Genomic DNA, 19,773 nt, shown 5'->3' on the forward strand with positions numbered 1-19,773 from the left:
CTTTCCAGAAGCTGCCTGGACAGTCAGTCAGTCCTGTTTTGACTATTAAAAGGGTTGCTTTTGTCATTCTGAACTTTTAACTGTAGGAAAGGCTCAGGTGATTTTGCTGTGTGTACTGATCACCAAAATAGCTTCCTACTCCAAGTCCCAGTGGATGGATGCTCTTCAACATAGTAACAATAAACATAATAGCTTGTTTACTTGCCTGATGGTAAAAATCTGCCACACGCAGCCATGGCTTGCTCTGAAAACCACCTTATTCTTTCTAAGCGGAAAGTCTCTCTCATCCGCTGTAAATACCGTATGTTCTGATAATCTGCATAAGGACTTTCTAGGGCCAGGGGGCTGATTTTGCAATGCCTTTCCAGCCAATATCATCAAGTTAATATCTGCATGAAAGACCATTCAGAATTGTCAGAGAAAATCAGCTATTTAAAGCTCAAAGGGAACAAGGCCAGGAACAAGAATGAACAGCAGCAGGACAGTGTCAGAAAAGTCAACATCGATTCTTAATCAATATTGAGGACTAAACTAATGTCTCAAGTCAGTCGTGTTGTTCAAACAGAAACAGGTGAGCCAACAGATGATTAATTTTTACACCTGCCCCAAAAACTAGCTGTGCCCTTCAAAAGTAAGTCAGCTCTCAGAAAACTAGCTGTGATTTTTATAGTCCATTTCCATTGGCCCAACTATAAAGGAAGTTCTAAAAGCATTGGGAAGGCTGAATTTATATTCCTCATGATACTGATTGCAGATGAGTACAGATTTTATTCTGTTTTTTCTGTAAGGTTGTATAGAAAAAAAATCAAAGTGATTACTTTCTAGTCATCTGAAAGTAAGTGAATACTGATCACTCCAGTTCACTATTCAATTAGGAGAATGGTTATCCTGCATTGCTAGTGTATATTAGCATGGAAGTACTCTGGGGAAATAGCTGAGTACATCCTATTGTCATTCAAACACTATATAAAAATACAAAAAAAGTACAGAACCACAACTCTGTGTATAATCTTTTGCCTGCATGTATTTTGAATTTTGATCTAGCAGAGAAAAATTGAATTTGATTATGGAACTACGTTTATAAAAAGTAGAACGATACTTTAGGGTTTATCACAAGTAGAATGCTTTGGGAGGCACTTGTTAATAGAAAAATAGTTCTATATGATGATTATTATTTTTGTAGATGAAGATGAAGATGAAGAGGAGGAAGAAGAAGAGGAGGAAGGAAAGCATATCAACACCAAAGCACATTAAAACGAAATAAACTACACTCCTGATGGAAACTATAAAACATTTTTTTAAAAAAATATTAAAGTTGTGAAAATATATATTATATATTATGAAAATTTATCTTTTAAAACATTGGAGGCTTGGATATTTAAAATAGTTAACCAGGTTTTGTATCTGTTGTGTGAAATTATTCAACAATAGAATTGTACAGGGTGCATTCCAAAAATAATGCAATTATTTTTTTAAATTAATTTATTGAACAGATTTGCACAAACACTTCAAATTCTTCAAAGTACTGTCGTTGGGCCTCCACATTTTTCCCAGCGTCTCTGCCATGATCGGCATGCGCCCTGGAAGGCATCTTTGGGGACCTCTTGCAAGGTCTTCGTCACGGCTGATTGGATCCCTTATATGGACGAAAAACATGCCTTGCCACAGCGCACTACGAGTCCAGGAATTCCTGGCCAAACACCAGGTGCCAATGCTGCCCCCCCTCCCCATGGTCCCGACGTCGCCCCAGCAGACTTCTTTTTTGTTCCCAACCCTTTATCTTCATGAGAACTAGAGTGGTTCTTTTCTGAGATGCTTACTCAGTTTACAGTTCTAGCCTCAGATTTTTTTTTGATTGTCACCTTGGTTTTTTGTTCATACCTAGAGGTGTTTTCCTTTTGTCTACCGTTGTGCTTTTAATGTTTCATTTTTAATGTGTCATAATTGGAAGTCAGGTAGCACACATATTTTAGTAGTAGTAGTTTTGAGTAGTATAAATGTATGTTATTTGCAATGATTAAAAATGAGGAATAGGGAATTTTCCATTATTGCACTCAAATTTCTAATTATCCAAGTGATCAGAAATGGAATTTGTAGTAAAATATTATCTGAAGATCCATTTTTCCCCCTTTTCTGCATCCCAACAGTGTCTCTATGAGATTACACTTCTCAGAAATAGTCAATATTCAGAATGAATGTTGGCTTACCTGAATGTTCGTTCTATGTGTGCTGCAGGAGAGTCCAAATATGGGTTATCTTATCTGATTGGCCAAGGAGCAAGTTGCAATTTGTTTGTCCCCGTCTCTTCCTCCAGCCAAGCTCTAATTTTTTTCAACAAAGACTTGGATCTGGAGAAGATGCAGTTCATCCAGGGTCCTGTCGGCCAATAGAACCTGTTGCAACACCATCTCCCAAATGCTGCCTCCGCCAAGGCAAACATGTTCAGTTTGTAATTTCTCACAAACGGTGATGGGAAAGATCACATGGCTGCCCTGAAAATCTCCAGGATAGACCTGCATGGCCCATGCCGCCGTGGAGACCGCACTTCTGACTGAATGCAGTTATGCAGTGAGGAGGTCTAGCCTCATGCTCATAGGCCAATGCGATGCAGGCCTTCAGCCAACGGCCTATGGTAGATGGTGACACTTTCTTGCCTATCATCCTAGGTTGAAAAGAACACCTCCAAGTGTCTGAACCATTCCATCCACTTAACATATTTGCATAATGCCAGGTGGATGTCCAACATAGACCAATGTCTCTCTCTCTGGTATCTAAGATTCAAAAAGCAGTCCAGCAGAATAACTTCCTAAGCCCTGTGGAACAAAGTATTGGCTTTCTAAATGAAGGACTACCCTGTCGGCATGAAAAATACACGTCTTGACATACCGACAGGACAGCAAGCTCAGAAATCCTATGAGCTGAAGTTATAATTTAGAAAGGCAACTTTGAAAGTCAACAGTTTAATATTAGTGGATGGAGAGGCTCAGACAGGAATGTTGTGAGTGCTTGCAGTACAATCGATAGATCCAAGGTAGGGTACCTGTGGACAGGTGGAGGTCTCAAGTTGGATACCTCTTTCAAAAAAGTCCACACCCTCAGATGATGTGAGAGAGGATTGGTGCCCTCTCCCTGAAGGACTGGCTAAGGCAGCCACAAAAGGCGTCTGGAGGCGACATTCGAGGCCAGGCCCCTGGAGGCAAATTTTGCTGCATTGATAGTCGAATCCACTGTATATTCAGCCACAGCTATCAATTTGTGAAAGTCCTGCTGTAATCAGACATCTCTAGGTGAGGCCTTATTGTGCATTTGATTGAGCCATAAAAGTGAGGTCCTCGTAAAAAAGGATGCTACTGTGGCAGATCTAAGCCAAAGCAACTACTTGAAGGATTTTGCAAGCAGACAGCTCTTCCTTCCTGTCTTCACCATTGTCTCTCTGCTGTCAGAAGGGAGGAGAACCGAGTAGGCCAAACTGGCTGGAGAAGCATCTATGGGAGTTACAAAAGTTCCTCTATCTGCTGCTCAGTGGAATACATGTGCCTATGCATGCCACTAAGAGCCAGTATAGAACCTGATTGTTCCTGTTACCATGTAATTGAATCCACAAAATATTGTGAAGAATGGACCACCTCTTGCTCCGAAATCTGTCCTGAAAACAAGCTGGTGGAAAGGTCCTGAGGAGCCCCAGGCCAATCTCCTATGGGAACTGAGCCCCCTGGCCTAGTAAGTCCTTTGGGCCAGAGCTGCATCAATACCAATAGCAATGGTATTGAAAATGGCATTATTTAGCTCTATAGGCAACCTTTGGTCTAGAAGTTCAGGTGGGCAGAGTCCAGCAGCTGTGGGTGTGAAGGTTGCTGAAGGTACTGATTTATCTGACCATAACCCCAGTCAGTGGCCAGAGGTTAGTAAATCTTTCTCCAGAATAAGAACCAAGGAACTGGCTTGACGATCAGGCAGCACATTAGGAGGCCATGCCAGATTATCTTCCACCTGGGGGCTGAAATGAAATTTCCATAGTCAAGGAAATGCAAGATGCAGAAGCACCTTCAAAGCCCCTTGCAAGCTGAGCCTGTTTTTGTGCCTTTACAAACTGCTTCTCCAAAACCCTTTGTCTTCTAAGGGCATCCTTATCAGAGGCATATGATTTGGACTTAAAATGAGAGAATTTGGACCTGATAGAGGAGCCCTCTACCCCCTTTCTAGCGCTTTTGGGCTGGGAACATTCATCCATCCTGTGATAGGTGGAAAAATCAGCAGAGCTGCTGCTGATAAAATCCATTCAGCCATAATAGCTGCAGTAGCAATAATGATGAATCACACTTCCATCTCCCAATCACAAGCAGGGGATTCTATCCTTGGTAGGAACAAGAACTGGAGTTCGGCTGAAGGAAGAGGCGTGGCCAAACAAATTGCAACTCCGTCTCTGGCCAATTAGATGAGAAGATAACCCATGCTTGGACTCTCCAAGCAGCACACAGAATATTGCTGCTGATACCTGCATACTAGATTTTAATTTGGTTTTAGGTTTTTTTGTATAAAATGCATTTTACTGTCTTTGCAATTATTAATTATTTAGGTACTTAAAGAATGGAGTATCATCAGCTTGTTTTTGAAAAATGAGTAGCAATTATTACATTTTAAGGAAATAATACAGAAATATAATATATAAACAAATAAAGAGATATTTTTTTAAAAAACCCTATCATGTGCAAAAGGAATCCCGTTTTATTTAGTGCAACGATCAAAGGACAATGTCTCAAATACCATTTTTATAATAATTCCAAAATTTACACATAAACATAGGTAAATTCAATTTTCAGCAATTATAGGAAACTTGATGTTTTGAAGGATGCGCAGTGAATTAGGGTTTCAAATATATATTTATTCTAAAATCTTCCGATGGAGTGTAGAAATTCTGCTTTGTAAGGCAAATATGAAGAATGTTACCCCCTGTTCTCAAAGAATTTTTCACCAAATAGAATACCCCCATCGTTAAAAAGCATCTTGTTAAAAAAAATAGAAGGTTGGGAGGTGCTCTGTCCAGAGGTTAATGTTGAGAAAAAGAATTTCAAGTTCTTTTCAGATATTCAACTGATCTTCAACTTATCAAAAGTCATGGGGGAAGGGGAGAGGACAAGCCACATTGATTTCCTTACGTGTCAATAAGCTGCAGTCTGCTGATTTGATTGGAGGCCTTTGCAAATGTTTGATGACGATTGCAAACCACAGCCAAGCAGATAGGAATTATGCAGTAGCCTACTGTTTTAGGGTCAGCCCTCGTACATGAGTAAAGAAATAAGAACATTTGCAAATAAGGTACTAAAAAGATAATGGCCCATAACCAAAAGGGTACAGAGAGAAGACGTGTTTTCAAGGAATGCATCCAACTGATCTCTTGTTTAAATTTCTCTGGCGGTTGCTGAATGTGTTCCAGTGCTAGTCGATTGTAAGTCTCGTTGATTTCAAAGACATAGTAAAATGCTGCAGCACTTGCTATTAGATACAGTCCCACGCCAATCCATCCCATCCTCTGACGGAAATTCATCATTCTCCATGCTCTGCACCTTAAAAACAAAAATAATTATTAGCCATTGTGAGGAAAAGTAACATACAAAAATATACAATAACAAGAGCTGGTTTGTATAAACTAGTGTTTCTCACTATCAATTTGAAGCCGCATGGACCAATTCCCCAAATTCCCTAGCCAGGAGATTCTGGGAATTAAAACTCCATAGTATTAAACTTTTAAAATACTGGTAGACATAATGAACTATTTTTGGCTTTTTAAATTTCAAGATATTCTATTGACAATAACAAGATAGCTGATATTAGCATTGCTTGCAATATGCTAATTATAAAATGTTTTAATAAACACCAGGGGAGGCAGTGCTGGGATTCAGGATTTAGTGTCCATGGTTTAGAGAAGGGGTTCCCAATCTTGGCAGCCTTAATATGTGTGGACTTCCAACCCACAGAATATCCCAGTTGGGAATTGAAGTCCACACATCTCAATGTTGTCAAGTTTGGGACTCCCTGGACTAGACATTAATTTCCTAATATTTTGCCAGCAACTTTGGCTGACATTTTCAGAGACAACATGGTCTGCTCCAACCTGTCTTTATAGCCAGGTGCCCTAACTTCTAATTGCCCTTTAGCTGAGCTGAGTTTTCAGTGGGGCAGATTGGTGAGAGCTTTTTTCTTTTGTGTGGAACTTGTTCAATTTTTCCTACTTGCCTTTACTATTTTCGAGTAATTTTTTTGCTAAGGAATATTTTTATTCTACATGCATAACAGTAAAGGTTTCCCCTTGTCCAGTTGTATCCAACTCTACGGGGCAGTGCTGATCTCCGTTTCATAGTGGAGGGAACCAGTGTTATTTGGAGACACTTCTATAGTCGTGTGACCAGCATGAGTATATGTCGAGTCACATGGAATGCTGTTACCTTCCCACTGAAATGGTACCTAATTTCTATTTGCATTTGCATGCTTTCCAAATGCTATATTGGCAGAAGCTAAGCAAATATATTCTTTGGAACATGAGACGCGCTAGAGCATAAGATGCACCGGAGCATGAGATGCACCTTAGTTTTGGGGGAGGAAAATAGGGGGGAGGGAAACTACCTACCAGGTATTCATCCGGCTAGTGTCCTTAGTCTGTTCAACTTTAGCACATTATTTTATCCCCTGGTTAGGGCTCAAAAAGCCTTTTTCAGAGGGAGTTGGAATGAAAACAAGGCTGCAAAGACTTAGGGTGGAAAAAAAACTTTTTCGCAGAGAGTAGGAAGCCGGGAAGATCATTAGTACCTAGTTGGAGCTGGGGGGAAAAGCTTCAAAAAAGCTATATTTGGAGTATAAGACACATCCAAATTTTCAGCCTCTTTTGGAGAAGAAAACGGTGCCTAATCGAATCTCCTGGGAGGAAACAGGGCCGAGGAGAAGTCTCCGTGGGGCCTCTATAAATCTCCTGTGAAGAAACAGCCTCTACCCTCCCTGTGGTTTCCCCAATTGCATGCATTATTTGCTTTTACATTGATTCCTATGGGAAAAATTGCTACTTCTTACAAACTTTTCTACTTAAGAACCTGGTCACGGAACAAATTAAGTTTGTAAGTAGAGGTACCACTGTATTTGGTAACAGTGCCCCAATCACAGCACATAGATAATATATGTTCAGAGCTGGTAGCTATAAGTTTAATGCCTTCAGCGAATTATGCTTAATAGGCTACATGGTTCTGTTTCATTGTAGCAAGACTACAGGATTGAACTATCTCTATGCAAGATACAGATTACCTTACAACATATACTAGTATTGGAATTATTGCTATGCTTGATTATTGTAAGTATTTTAAAAGGTTCACAAGTATTTAGCCGGAGTGGTGCAGCAGGTAGAGTGCTGTACTGCAGGCCACTGAAGCTGACTGTAGATCTGTAGGTCAGCAGTTCAAATCTCATCACAAGCTCAAGATTGACTCAGTCTTCCATCCTTCTGAGGTGGGTAAAATGAGGACCCGGATTGTGGGGGCAATATGCTGACTCCATTAAAAAGTGCTATTGCTAACATGTTGTAAGCCGCCCTGAGTCTAAGGAGAAGGGCAGCATAAAAATTGAATTAATTAATTAATTAATTAATTAATTAATTGGTGACTTATGGCATTTGATATTCATTACTTGATTAGTAAAGTCTCATTTGTTTTTCATGGATGGTGGAATATGAGACATCTTCCATCTAACATAAAAAACAAGTACAGTGGTACCTCTACTTAAGAAGGCCTCTACTTAAGAACTTTTCTAGATAAGAACCGGATGTTCAAGATTTTTTTGCCTCTACTTAAGAATCATTTTCTACTTAAGAACCCAAGCCCAGAAAGATTTCCCAGGAAATTTGAGAGCGGCACGAAGGCCTGGCCAGTTTCCTGTCATTCCCCCTTTAATCCTGGCCATCTCGGGCTTTTCTGGGCTGCCAGAGGAGCCTTTCGGTGGCACTTAAGGAGGGCTTGGCAGCCCAGAGCAAACAGAGCGTTTTCCTTTCTTTGGGCGCTGCCTCAGAATCCCTCTTTTTTTTTTTTTTAGCCTTTTAAGCCTTAAAGTTTTGGATTTTTTTGATTCCCCTCATCTCACCTTCTTCCTTCGGCAGCGACTCTCCTCCTTTTCTTCCTCCTCCTCCCACCCAAAATACAAATCTTTTATTTCTTTCCTAATGGGTTTGCACGCATTATTTGCTTTTACATTGATTCCTATGGGAAAAATTGCTTCTACGTAAGAACTTTTCTACTTCAGAACCTGGTCACGGAATGAATTAAGTTCTTAAGTAGAGGTACCACTGTATGTGTAAAAAAAATTTCCACAGAAATGGTTGTTTCTTTCTGAAAACTGGGATGCAGTGATTAAAATAAAACTAACAAAAACAACCTGGGACATCCGAGTTCTTTTTTGTCTGAAGAAAACCAAAATTTTAATTCAATATTCTATAATTCTGATGATCTACCGAACACATAATGATACTGAAGCATACTTAAAGTTCTATAAGCCCTGAAATTTATTTACAATTATAATCTCTACTTTCCACACGTATAGGCATATTATTTCAAACTAGAAATGTGTAAGTGTCAATATCACTCATCCCAGTATGATTATGAGAGCTGTGGGCACATATTGCTCAGAAGAGTAAGATGTTGAACCAGCTTTTATTTCTGCCATGAATCATCCCAATATCCTAAATTAATTGCAGAACTTTAGGCATCACATGGGTTTTTAGCTGTTTTAAAAAACACCTTTTCTTTTGCCTTCAATATATCGAGGCTCAGTGGCCTTAATGATCAAAGAAAGTTTGAATGTTTCTCCAAACTAGGAACATACTGAATTTAGAATGGTGAAAATGAAATACACGCGCACACACCTGCTTTTATCTTTCAGAAAAAAGCCACAATTAAACAATACAGTATATCAAAGGAAATATCAATAATTTAAAGCAACTTAAAACCCGTACTATTTAACAAAGACACAAATATAACATTAATGCTGCAGAGACTTCTACCTTTAATTTAGTATCATTTTTATGAATATACTCTAATGATTTTAATTCTGAATTTCCGGGAAAAATATATAAATGTTTATTAACAATAATAGCTATGAAAAATACCATGGGAAATATCATACTGCACTTCTGAGTTTCCTGAAATATTGATTAGCTACTGAAATAACTTGAGCATTGGCCTGATTCAAAATACAATTACATTTTCACATTTGCAATAAATATTATAATAGATTCACAATAAATTGATGCATATACCGGTAGTTCACTATCAACTTGGTCATTGTTTTTCAAAATGGCTACATGAGATTTCACATTAACAATCTTTGTTTTGCAGTCATTACTTCAAGTTACTATGGTAAGTATCCAAAAAACAAACCCATGAGATTTACCTAATTTTTGCTTACATAGGAAAGAGGGCTACTTACATTTTAAAACAATTTTAAAAGGTTTCAAGGACAATTCTGAAGCACAGAAACGAAAGTCCAGGCAGTACCTTCAGACAAACTAATCTGTTTTGCAACTTATCTGCACTGCAGTTCTAGGCAATCATAAAGTTTATGTACTTATGAAGAACTTAATATAAATTGTGGTTACATTTTAAGGTCATAGAACTGAGTTGTAATACCACAGTAATTAACTCGGAAAATCCCTACTTCAATATTTACTGCAGTCACATGGCCAATAGGAGAGGTTTTTAGTCTTGTACATGGCTTTGTAGTTTCTGTTTGATTGAGACTGAGGGGCAATCTAAGCGATTATTAAAATCACCCTAAATGTTGAACTATTTCATCAGCACAAACACTAAATCATCAGCACAAGGCAATGTTACAGGAACTTTATTCCAGTTCTACAGCATACTTTTACTTAAAGCATGCAGCAATTAGAACAATCTGTTCCAGAGCTTGATTTACAGATTGTTTTGCTGCCAATGCTAATGATAATATTGTTTTAAAAGGTACTACTTCTAATAATAATAAACAAACAAACAAACAGACAAACAAACAAACACATAATAACTTAATACCAGGATTCACCAGAAGGTTCTGTTTACATAAAAGAAAGGGAAAAAATAACATAATATCTGAATAAATTTGGTTTAATTTTCTTCGCTCCTCTACTGATCTTTTTAAATATATCCCTCTATTCACACTATGAGGGAGAGATGCATACTTTGAAATTTTTGTGTCCCCTTATTACATACATACAGGGGTGGGCTACTGCCCAGACCGGGTGGGGGGGAACCCAATGGGGTAGCAAAAATGGAACTCCACCCCAGAGCACCCAATTTGCATTGAAAGATGTTGAAAGAAAATGCAGGGCATTATGCATAAGCCGCACCCACAGTGTGGTAGTAAAAATTTGGGTAGCCTTTCACTGCATGCATGCATACATACATATATACAGTACATACATACATACGAGTCCTCGGAGAGGGGCGGCATACAAATCTAATAAATTATTATTATTATGGGGTTGGACACACTTGTGCTAGAAATTGGGAGAGAGTGTGTTCTAACCCTAGGCACAAAGCCAACTGGACGACCTTAAATTGGTCCTTCTTTCAGACCTAGGAAATAGGCAACGGCAACTTACTTTTAATATCATGCCAAGAAATCTCAGGAACCTGTTCAGGCAGTCACCTTGAGTCAATATTGCACATGCGCGCATGCACACACACACACACATCTGTGACAAGGTAGCTATAATTTTCCATAAGATTTTTAAAATATCTACATTATTTCCAAGGGTATTAATGTAGATAATTTGAGAAAACTTTAAAAAACTTAAGAGTTACAGTTCCACTCTTTATTATTTGCATCTTTTGTAACAAATGGTTTTTCATTTCTATCTTATCTGCCATATGGTTATTCAGTTAAACCACATGAATGGATCTTCCTCTTACACATTGATCTTTATCTACACCACTGCAATGCTATCCTGAGTCTAAAATATAGCACACTTCCACAGAAGTCCTTCAAAAACCAAATCTATTTTAAATGTACAACCTGTGTATACAAAAGGACATATCTCCACTGCTAGCAATGTGATGGTAAGGAAGCCGGCTCTTAAAATAACCAATACCAGGCCACTACAAGCAAAATTCAATCTGAAGGACAACCTTTTTTTTCTTGTCCTTCCATAAACCATCGAGAATTATTTCTCTTTTATAGCACATCTCCTCAAAGTAAATGGATTCTCAAATCTCCTTGAGATTGAACTCCCTTCCCTCTGGTGATTTTATGGATATGTTTAACACGTTTTCTTGGCAACACTACAGAAACAATTGGCCATGCCTTATTTTGGGATTTTTTTTTCTTTCTTTAATTTCCCACTCAGGTTTATAATCTGAAGACTTCTTGGCTGCCTCCAATCCAAATAGTAACTGATCCTCATTATCATTATTATTATTATCATCATCATCATCATCATAAAAAACAGTAATATACAGCAAATGAGATTTATATGCTGGATTTTGTATCACAAGTCGAACACTTCCCAAGCACCTAGGACTGTGTGGTGTATTTTTATATGATGCGTGCGGATCCAAGTACGGTGGCCTCTTGCAACTGACAGATCATGATTTTGTTTATTATTATTATTATTATTATTATTATTATTATTATTATTATTAACAACAACAATACAACACAGCAAACGAGATCACTATGCTGTATTTCGTATTTTATCACCAGTCGGGCGCTTCCCAAACACCTAGGACTGCGTGATGTAGTGGCGAATTAGGTATGTCGATTCCAGTAAAGCGGCCTTTTCCAATTGACAGATGGAGATTTTGTCAATTCTGGTGGTTTTCAAATGTACGCTGAGATCTTTTGGCACTGCGCCCAGCGTGCCAAGGACCACTGGGACTACTTTCACTGGCTTATGCCAGAGTCGTTGCAGCTGGATTTTCATATTTTCATATTTTGCTAATTTCTCTAGCTGCTTCTCCTCAATTCTGCTGTCTCCTGGGATTATTATCATTATTATTATTGTCAGCCAAGTTCAGATCCCTGTATATATTTTCCCTATCTGCTGTGTTGAACTACCTCCCTCAAAACAGAAGTACAGATGGAATAATCACAACTCCATCCAAGGGCTGGTTCAAAGATTCCTCCTCCGAGAAGAAAAAGGCAAGAGATCCCACGTTCCAGGGTAGAACTTTAAAGCAGAAATCCAGGACTTCGAGGGTTTCCAGCTCCTTGGTCCCTTTCCCTCGCGGTCTCTCTCCCACCCACCCAAATCCAACCAGACTTAAGGGACTGGCCTCTGGCAACCCCCGGCCCCCCACGGGAGAATCCATGCCTTCTCCTCGCCGCCACCAGCTTCCCACCCGCCCCGCCCCGCTCCCCGGGTTTCAAGGGGAATTAAAAGTTGCCAGACACCAAAGGGAGAAGGAGGGGGGCCTCCTAGGCAATGCGGGGAGCACCAACCCGAGCAATTAAAGCCCCGAGCAGGGACGAGAGGCTCCGCCATCGGCCTTTCCCTCCCGACCCCGGGCGGCGAGGCTGCCGCATTCCCAGACCGCTCCCTCCTCACCTCCCACCCAACCGCGTACCTTCCTCCGCCAGGGAACCCGGGAGCCAAACAAGCCGGAGAAGCAGGAGGAGGGCAGGCGAGGGGAATCCGAGGAAGGGCCGACCGCCCAATCACAGCGCTCCCTGCGCCGCGTCCAGCGGAGGAAAGGAGGGAGGGCGGCGCTCCGGCATTGCACCCCCCCCCATCCGTTTTGTCTCCGGCCGAAGACCCGCCCCCGCCTCCCTCTGCTTCCGGGTAGTGCACAAGGGGCGTCTGCTGCCGCGGCTCCCATCTCGAGAGTGACGAGCGGGCGCTGGCTGGTGGGCGGGGGGAGGGGGACTCCTCATTCAGTCCCCTCAAGCCGCCCAAGCCACGCGGCGTACGTGACCCAGTCAGGCTGTTTTGGGGCGTGAGGCGAGGGCGTGAGCCAGACTTCTTTCTTGGGGGAGGGGGGCAGAGAGGGGATGGTTGGTGTCTCCCCCCCACTTCTGCGCGGGGAGGGGGACGAGGGGATTCTTGAGGCTCAGCGGGGAAGCGCAGGATTTATTTATGTATTCATTTATTTATTTGTAAAATTTATATGCTGCCCAACTCCACTTGGACTCTGGGCGGCTTACAGTAAAGAACGACAATTAAAAGGTCATTGTCTAATTAATTAACAATAAATTAATTAACAATTGATTTCCCCCACGCACAAACACTTTCCTCCTTAGACCAAAAAAATCTGATTTTGTGGGGGGGTTTTAGTGGTTTCTCTGCGAATAGGTACTGTCGAGTTTTATAAGTAAAAGGAATTTTTTAGGCATTTTCCCCAAGGATTGGTGTGTGTGTCTGGAGGAGAGAGAGACTCCTCTCTGGAGATAGTTTTGCACCAAGTGGTACAGTTTTGTGATGCAGTACAAGTTCTCGGCTTATGAGCATGGTTGGGTCCCCAAAACTTGATGTTGCTAAGTGAAAAATTGATTAAGAGCAGGGGGGTTTTGCCTCATGTTATGTTTTCCTGGCACCAGTGTTAAGTGAATCACTGCAGCTGTTAAAATTAACTCAGTGACTTGGTTGTTCAAGTGAGTCTGGTTTTCCTCCTTGACTTCCCTTGTGATGAGGTTGCAAAAGAGGATCACATGACCCTGGGAGACAGTTGTCAAGCATCTGAATGTAAATCACATGACTGTCAGTTGCAGTCGAGGAAGCATTATCAGTAGTATTCTGGGGTTTATGGACTGCTTCCTCTTATGCCACTTAATAACTCGTTCACTGGATAGGGCCTTGCCCACCTCCTAGGTTGGTCCCCCAGGCGCTGCTGAAGCTGGTTAATCTTGTTACACTGAGCTAATCTGGTGATACTCAGGGAAAGTTGACACGGTGAGAGTCAGCATGCTGATGCAATCACACCAGGAAGTTCTGTGGGTGTCTGCTGTTAGCAACTGGGAATGCAGTCGGCATGACACTACAACAGTAGGACAGATGAGCAGGAAAATGTAAGGCTGGGCTTGTGCAAAAACCGAAGCAGCAGCAGGTTCATTAATATTTTAAACAAAGACATACTCCAATCAAGGCATATGTAAGATGGATGGATGGATGGATAGATAGGAAGGATAGATAGATAGATAGATAGATAGATAGATAGATAGATAGATAGATAGATAGAAAAAATTGAATGAATGAATGAAGACTAAACGTCAGGTTTGAGAATACTGAAAAACCAGACAACAACAGTATTAGCACTGTCCTCGGTGGAAATGATATGAAAAAATGACAATAGAAGTGGCACTTTAAAAATAATATTGATACAAGAAGCAATTGGGTGTATTAAAGATCAGTAAGAGCAACATGAATGCCATTTTTTTAGCTATTTAGTTGTATAAATTAATTAAGACCCAGGAAACATCTGGGGCCAAGACAAAACTACCTTGAATTCTCATGTGCAACCAATTAAAATCACAATAGGACTAGGGGACTTTGCCTTGGATATAGATAGATAGAGAATATAATTCTTTATTGGCCAAGACCTGGCTCTGCCATCTCTCTTGGGGCTCAGAGGGGTGTACTCTGAAGCCCCTCCCTCAACTTTTAATTAATATTTAATACCAAGTTTTAACCATCCTTGCCTTGATTTTATATTCATTTTTTTCTGTTTTAAACTTTTATTTGTAGACTGCCCAAAGATTCTGTGAAGGAGATGGGCAATTTCTAAAGATGAGTGAATCAATGTTCCCATTTGTTTCTAAGATGCTGGTTTCAGAGACTCCCTTGAACAATTTGTCCCTTGAACCCAGCATAATGTTTATTTTAACACATTCTAGTTAAATTATGGCACATTTATATAAAAGTCATGCAGGACATCATTACAATGTGGTTTGATTGTGCTTAACATGTTATGGAAATCCAGCCTCGTGGTTAATAAATAGATTAATAAATGGAGAGTAAACAAACCATGGCATATTATGTCGGGTGAATCAAACCAAATTCTTTAATTGTGTCAGAAGCACCTGTATATTATAACCGTATAACATTCAATATTGACCAAATAAAACAGTTATAAAATAGGTCTTAAAATATATACTACAGCATACCTAAAAAGTAAGTATGTAAAATAAGTAGGATTAAAACTATATGACATTCAACTAGTATTGGGCCATGTCAGCACCATTTTTTTCTTGTCAGCATGATGTCTTCCTCCATATATGTTAAAGGAATCATATGTACCATATAGCCTACGTGAGATGGAGTGTTCTTTTCACACAGATAAACTTTTGGGAAGCCCAGGTTGGTTATAAGTAACTGCTACCATTTTTCCTGTGCTTAAAATTCTGTTGACGCCCACTAGATGGAGCACAATAGCTTAAAGAAAGCCAAATTTCATGAATAAATTCTAAAGTTTTGGAGTACAGTGATCCCCCGATTATCGCGAGGGTTCCGTTCCAAGACCCCTTGCAATAATCGATTTCTCGCGATGTAGTGGTGCGGAAGTAAAAACACCATCTGCACATGCGCGCCCCTTTTTCCATGGCCGCACATGCGCAGATGGTGGAGTTTGCGTGTGGGCGGCGGGGAAGACCCGGGGAAGACCCAGGGAAGGTTCCTTCGGCTGCCCAACAGCTGATCTGCTCCGCAGCGCGGCAGCAGCGAGGAGCCGAAGATGGGGTTTCCCCGTTGCCCAGGCAATGGGGAAACCCCATCTTCGGCTCCTCGCTGCTGCCGCGCTGCGGAGCAGATCAGCTGTTGGACGGCCGAAGGAACCTTCCCTGGGTCTTCCCGCCGCCCAGGCAAAGGGGAAACCCCAAGATCGCTTGCCGCTTGTCCGTTCGCCCGCCCGCCCGGCTGCTCGCTTGCCGCTCGAGAGCAAGAGGGGGAGAGATAGAGAAAGAGAGAGAAGGAAAGAAAGAGATGAGAGAGGGAGGAAGAGAGTGTGAGAGAGGAAGAAGCAAGAGAGAGAAAGAGAGAGAGAAAGAAAGATGAGAAAGGAAGGGAGTGACGTCATCGGGTGGAAAAATCGCGATATAGTGTTTCGCAAAGATCGAGATTGCGAAACTCGGGGGATCACTGTACTGTACTGTAATTCTAAAATAGGTTTGATAAATTTGATTGTGGAGATTTGAGGGGGGGAAATAGCTTGTTCTCAAAGCTTAACAAAATAACCTTTCAAATTGCAAAACATTTGTTTACTGGGCCAGAGCTTCTTAACTCTTAAGTATTTGCATTTTAGAATAAATATGCTTGTTTGGTTAACATATGGAAATGTTGCTTTTCTATCCATTTTTGCTGACGCCGTCAGCCACTGATCTCTCTCTCAGTCACTTTCTTTTCTCCAAACTACATACGCAAATCCATCTTCCATCTTTCTCCAAACCTTCCAATCTTTTTTCCTTTTTTTAGTCCTTTAACTGTCCAACCATTTCTCCATCCCCTTCCATCCAATCCTCTTCGTCAATCTTAAACTTTACTGTACTTTCTCGCCGCCTTTCACCCTCTCGGAGTCTCGCTTGCTCATTCTCAGCTCATTCTTTCACCACTGACACACAGTGTCAACCTCGCTATGTTTCTACTCTACACAAGCTTCGGTTGCCATGAGTAACGGGGGGGGGTGGGCATGGGATTTTGGGAGGGGAAGTTTTCAGGAGGCCCTGATAAGTTTTGCTTTCCTAACACAGAGCGGGATAACTTTCGTTTTCCTGGAAAGCAGGTGACCAGGAGGACACTATTGAATAGGCCAGGTCAAATCACATTCCTGGCTGGCCCCTCCCACTCTGCCCCTCCCCTTTCAGGAGTCACCACATGGCCCATTTTGGATGCAAGTAAGTGGAGAGCACATGCGGATGCTCAGGGAGGGCAAACCGACTGGAAGTTTGGAAAGGCCAGAAATGGGCCCGTTTCCGGGCGCCAGATGGCTTCCTGCCGCATAAGCCCCAGTGACCGGTTAGGTCCCAGAGAGTTGGCCTTCTCCATGTCCCGTCAACTAGATAATGTCGCTTGGTGGGACCTAGGGACCTTCTCTGAGGGGGCTCCGGCCCTCTGGAATCAGCTCCCCGCACAGATTTGCACTGCTCCCACCCTCCTCGCCTTCCTCAAGAGTGAAGACTCTTGCCGCCAGGCTTGGGGCCATTGGACTCTAGCCCCCTGGCCGATGAATGTAATGTATGTTTGTTGTGTGAATAGGAATGAGTTATTTTTAATGCTACTTGGGTTTTAGATTAACTAGTTAAATTAATTGGATTAGAATGTTTACATTGATTCTTTTATATGTTGTAAGCTGCCCTGAGTCCTCGGAGTGGGGCGGCATATAAATCCAATTAATTATAAATAAATAACTTTGCTGATATTTCATATTTATGACCATTGCTGTGTGTCCTGAGGTCACATGACTCCCTTTTGTTTCTAATTGATCCACGCCCAGGCATGAAAATGTGCCGCTCATACATTATACTTTTCCGCCCACACCAAAAAAAATTAGAGGAAACATTGATGGGGGAATCTCTGGAGGGAGAATCTCTGGAGGGAGCTGATCGCAGAGGGCTGGGGCCGCCCCAGAAAAGGCTCTTTCTATAAGCCCCACCAGATGACATTGTCTGGTCGATGGGACCTTGAGAAAGCCAAACCCTGTGGGACCTAATCGGCTGCTGGGATTTGTGCAGCAGAAGGCGGTCCTGTAAGTAATCTGGTCCGATGCCATGTAGGGCTAATATGGTGAACTGGTTCTCATTACCTGCTCCATTCCGTTTCTTCCAGATTTTCTAGCAGGGAAGCATGCAGTTCTATAATGCTCCTGTGACATTTTCACAAATAACAATCAGAAAATCATATACTGTAAATATTTCACTTGATAGTTCAAGCTTATTTCTTATAAGATTTAAGATCAAGTGCAGGGTTTATTTTAAACGTTTTATAAATAAATGCTATAAGCTAGGAATAAGTCATCCTTTGTGGGCCTTTTGTGATGCCTTTGTAATTTTAAAAGCATGTTGTGGGTGCGCCAACAAAATTACTTCCATGGAGAGAGACTCTTGCCCATTGATGAGATTATGAGTATGTCCAGTTTATTCTGTCATCTTTTCCTGCACACATAATTTCCTCTATGGTTTTATTACTCAGAAGAGCTTCCTTCCATCCAAACATTCTGAGGTCACATACAATAAACATTTTCTGAGAATGAAGAATGATTGCTTTAACTTTTGCATTCTAGGCTTCACTGATTCCATTTGTTTATTCATAGGATCTGGTCTTTTAATGTAGAGGCATTGGTTAAGATCCAAGGAACCACTCAATTACTCCTACAAATTCAAAATCTCTTTGGTACTAATTGAATACCAGCTTTACTAGGTTTCAGGCATAAACATGATTAAGAGGTTCATTGTTGACACTCATTTCCTCTTCATTTTTGTTTTTTCTAGCACTTCAAAGACTGCTAGATTTGTACATCTATCTACCTATCTTTTTAATTTTTGTAATTTCCATACCTACAATCACTCAAAGGCATTGTGGAAGATCAAAAGAATGGCTTGGCATACCTAAATAAACAATGCTATTTATTGGTAGTGTTATGCCACACTTTTTATTTTCCTAAAAAAACCCAGCTTTTCACGATCCACATACAATATAGAAATAGGAGTTACAATGCTGGATGTGTGACATGTGAATCTGTTTGTTTAATTTTAACTCTGAGTTTTTAGAATACAGTTTTATGAAGATTTCTAATATGTTGTAAGCCGCCCTGAATCTTAGGAGAAGGGCAGCATACAAAATCAATCAATAAAACAAACAAACAAATAAATAAAATAGAATAGAATATAATACTCTCTGAAATGGAGATTGTGCGTCATCCAAACAGTATGTAGCCTTCACCATATTTTTTCCCCATGAAATCTGTGCCCAAGCTAGTCCTTCTTCCTCTATCCATTGCCACTCTAATTGAGTCCATCTGCCTTGCCATTCTTTTTTTCTTTCACCTTTTCAACAATATAGACTTTTCAGAGATTATTATTATTATTATTATTTATTAGATTTGTATGCCGCCCCTCTCCGTAGACTCGGGGCGGCATACAACAATGATAAAAACAATATATAATGACAAATCTAATAGGTTTTGCAGAATGTGTCCAAAGTATGATTAGAGCCTATTAATTTCTTTCTTGAGTGAGAACTCTTCATCGATATGTTCAATGATCCATTTGTTTTTTGGCCATCCTTGGTATTCTCAGGAGTTTTCTCCAACACCAAAGTTTGAAAACATCAACTGTAAAGTTTTTGAAAGCGTACTTTTTCTATCTTGCTTTTTTAAAATCAAAAGTTGAGGTTTTATTTCTATGGAGTTGATTTCTGTAGGTATCTATCTTGATATCCAAATATATTATCCAAGACCTTCATAGCTGTTTTACCAAATGCTAATCTGTGGCATATTTCTTGAATGTTGGTTCCTTTACTGTTGATAATCAACCCTAAAAAGCAGAAATTATCCCCCACTTTAGTATCTGCACTGTCATTTTTAAGACTGGTTGCTGTATCTATTGTCATTAGTTTGGTCTTACCTATATTTAATCTCAGTCTTCTTAATCTTTGGTAAAGGTTGTTAACAACAGGATTGTTTGTTATTCTCTGTTTTTACAGATGTCATCATATTACTTCTTGTTTGTTCTAACAGCTCTTTCCTTTGATCTCTTGGCTTTGCCTTCCTCCCTCCCTCTCTTCTCCTTTCCATCCATCCATCCATCCATCTTCACAATTTGTTT

At 40.6% G+C, this 19,773-nt stretch overlaps 2 protein-coding genes across 3 annotated transcripts in view; one reads left to right on the plus strand and one right to left on the minus strand.

The window, feature by feature from the left end:
- GON7 (GON7 subunit of KEOPS complex) overlaps window positions 1–4,697 on the plus strand; it is a 7,933-nt gene extending 3,236 nt beyond the window's left edge. Inside the window, exon 2 of the mRNA XM_070753015.1 lies at window positions 1,184–4,697. Within this exon, the coding sequence (XP_070609116.1) occupies window positions 1,184–1,254 (71 nt within the window). The 3' untranslated portion in view covers window positions 1,255–4,697. The remainder of the gene's footprint in view (window positions 1–1,183) is intronic.
- Window positions 4,698–4,702: 5 nt separating this feature from the next.
- LYSET (lysosomal enzyme trafficking factor) lies at window positions 4,703–12,816 on the minus strand. Of its 2 annotated transcripts, none has more exons than XM_070753000.1 (2): window positions 12,591–12,816; window positions 4,703–5,564 (listed from the first exon to the last, which is right to left on the minus strand). In XM_070753000.1, the coding sequence occupies exon 2, from the start codon at window positions 5,546–5,548 to the stop codon at window positions 5,153–5,155; it is 396 nt and encodes a 131-aa protein (XP_070609101.1). In that variant the 5' UTR covers window positions 5,549–5,564; window positions 12,591–12,816; the 3' UTR covers window positions 4,703–5,152. The 2 variants fall into 2 exon arrangements, with proteins under 2 accessions (XP_070609101.1, XP_070609091.1); XM_070752990.1 differs by having other exon boundaries at window positions 4,703–5,558; window positions 12,591–12,672.
- Window positions 12,817–19,773: the final 6,957 nt, after the last annotated feature.

Source organism: Erythrolamprus reginae, chromosome 1 (genome assembly GCF_031021105.1).
Source record: "Erythrolamprus reginae isolate rEryReg1 chromosome 1, rEryReg1.hap1, whole genome shotgun sequence".
NCBI classification, from domain to species: domain Eukaryota; kingdom Metazoa; phylum Chordata; class Lepidosauria; order Squamata; family Dipsadidae; genus Erythrolamprus; species Erythrolamprus reginae.

What these genes read in the sequence shown, in the direction of transcription:
- LYSET (XM_070753000.1), bottom strand. Translation starts at nt 5,548, where the DNA reads ATGATGAATTTCCGTCAGAGGATGGGATGGATTGGCGTGGGACTGTAT.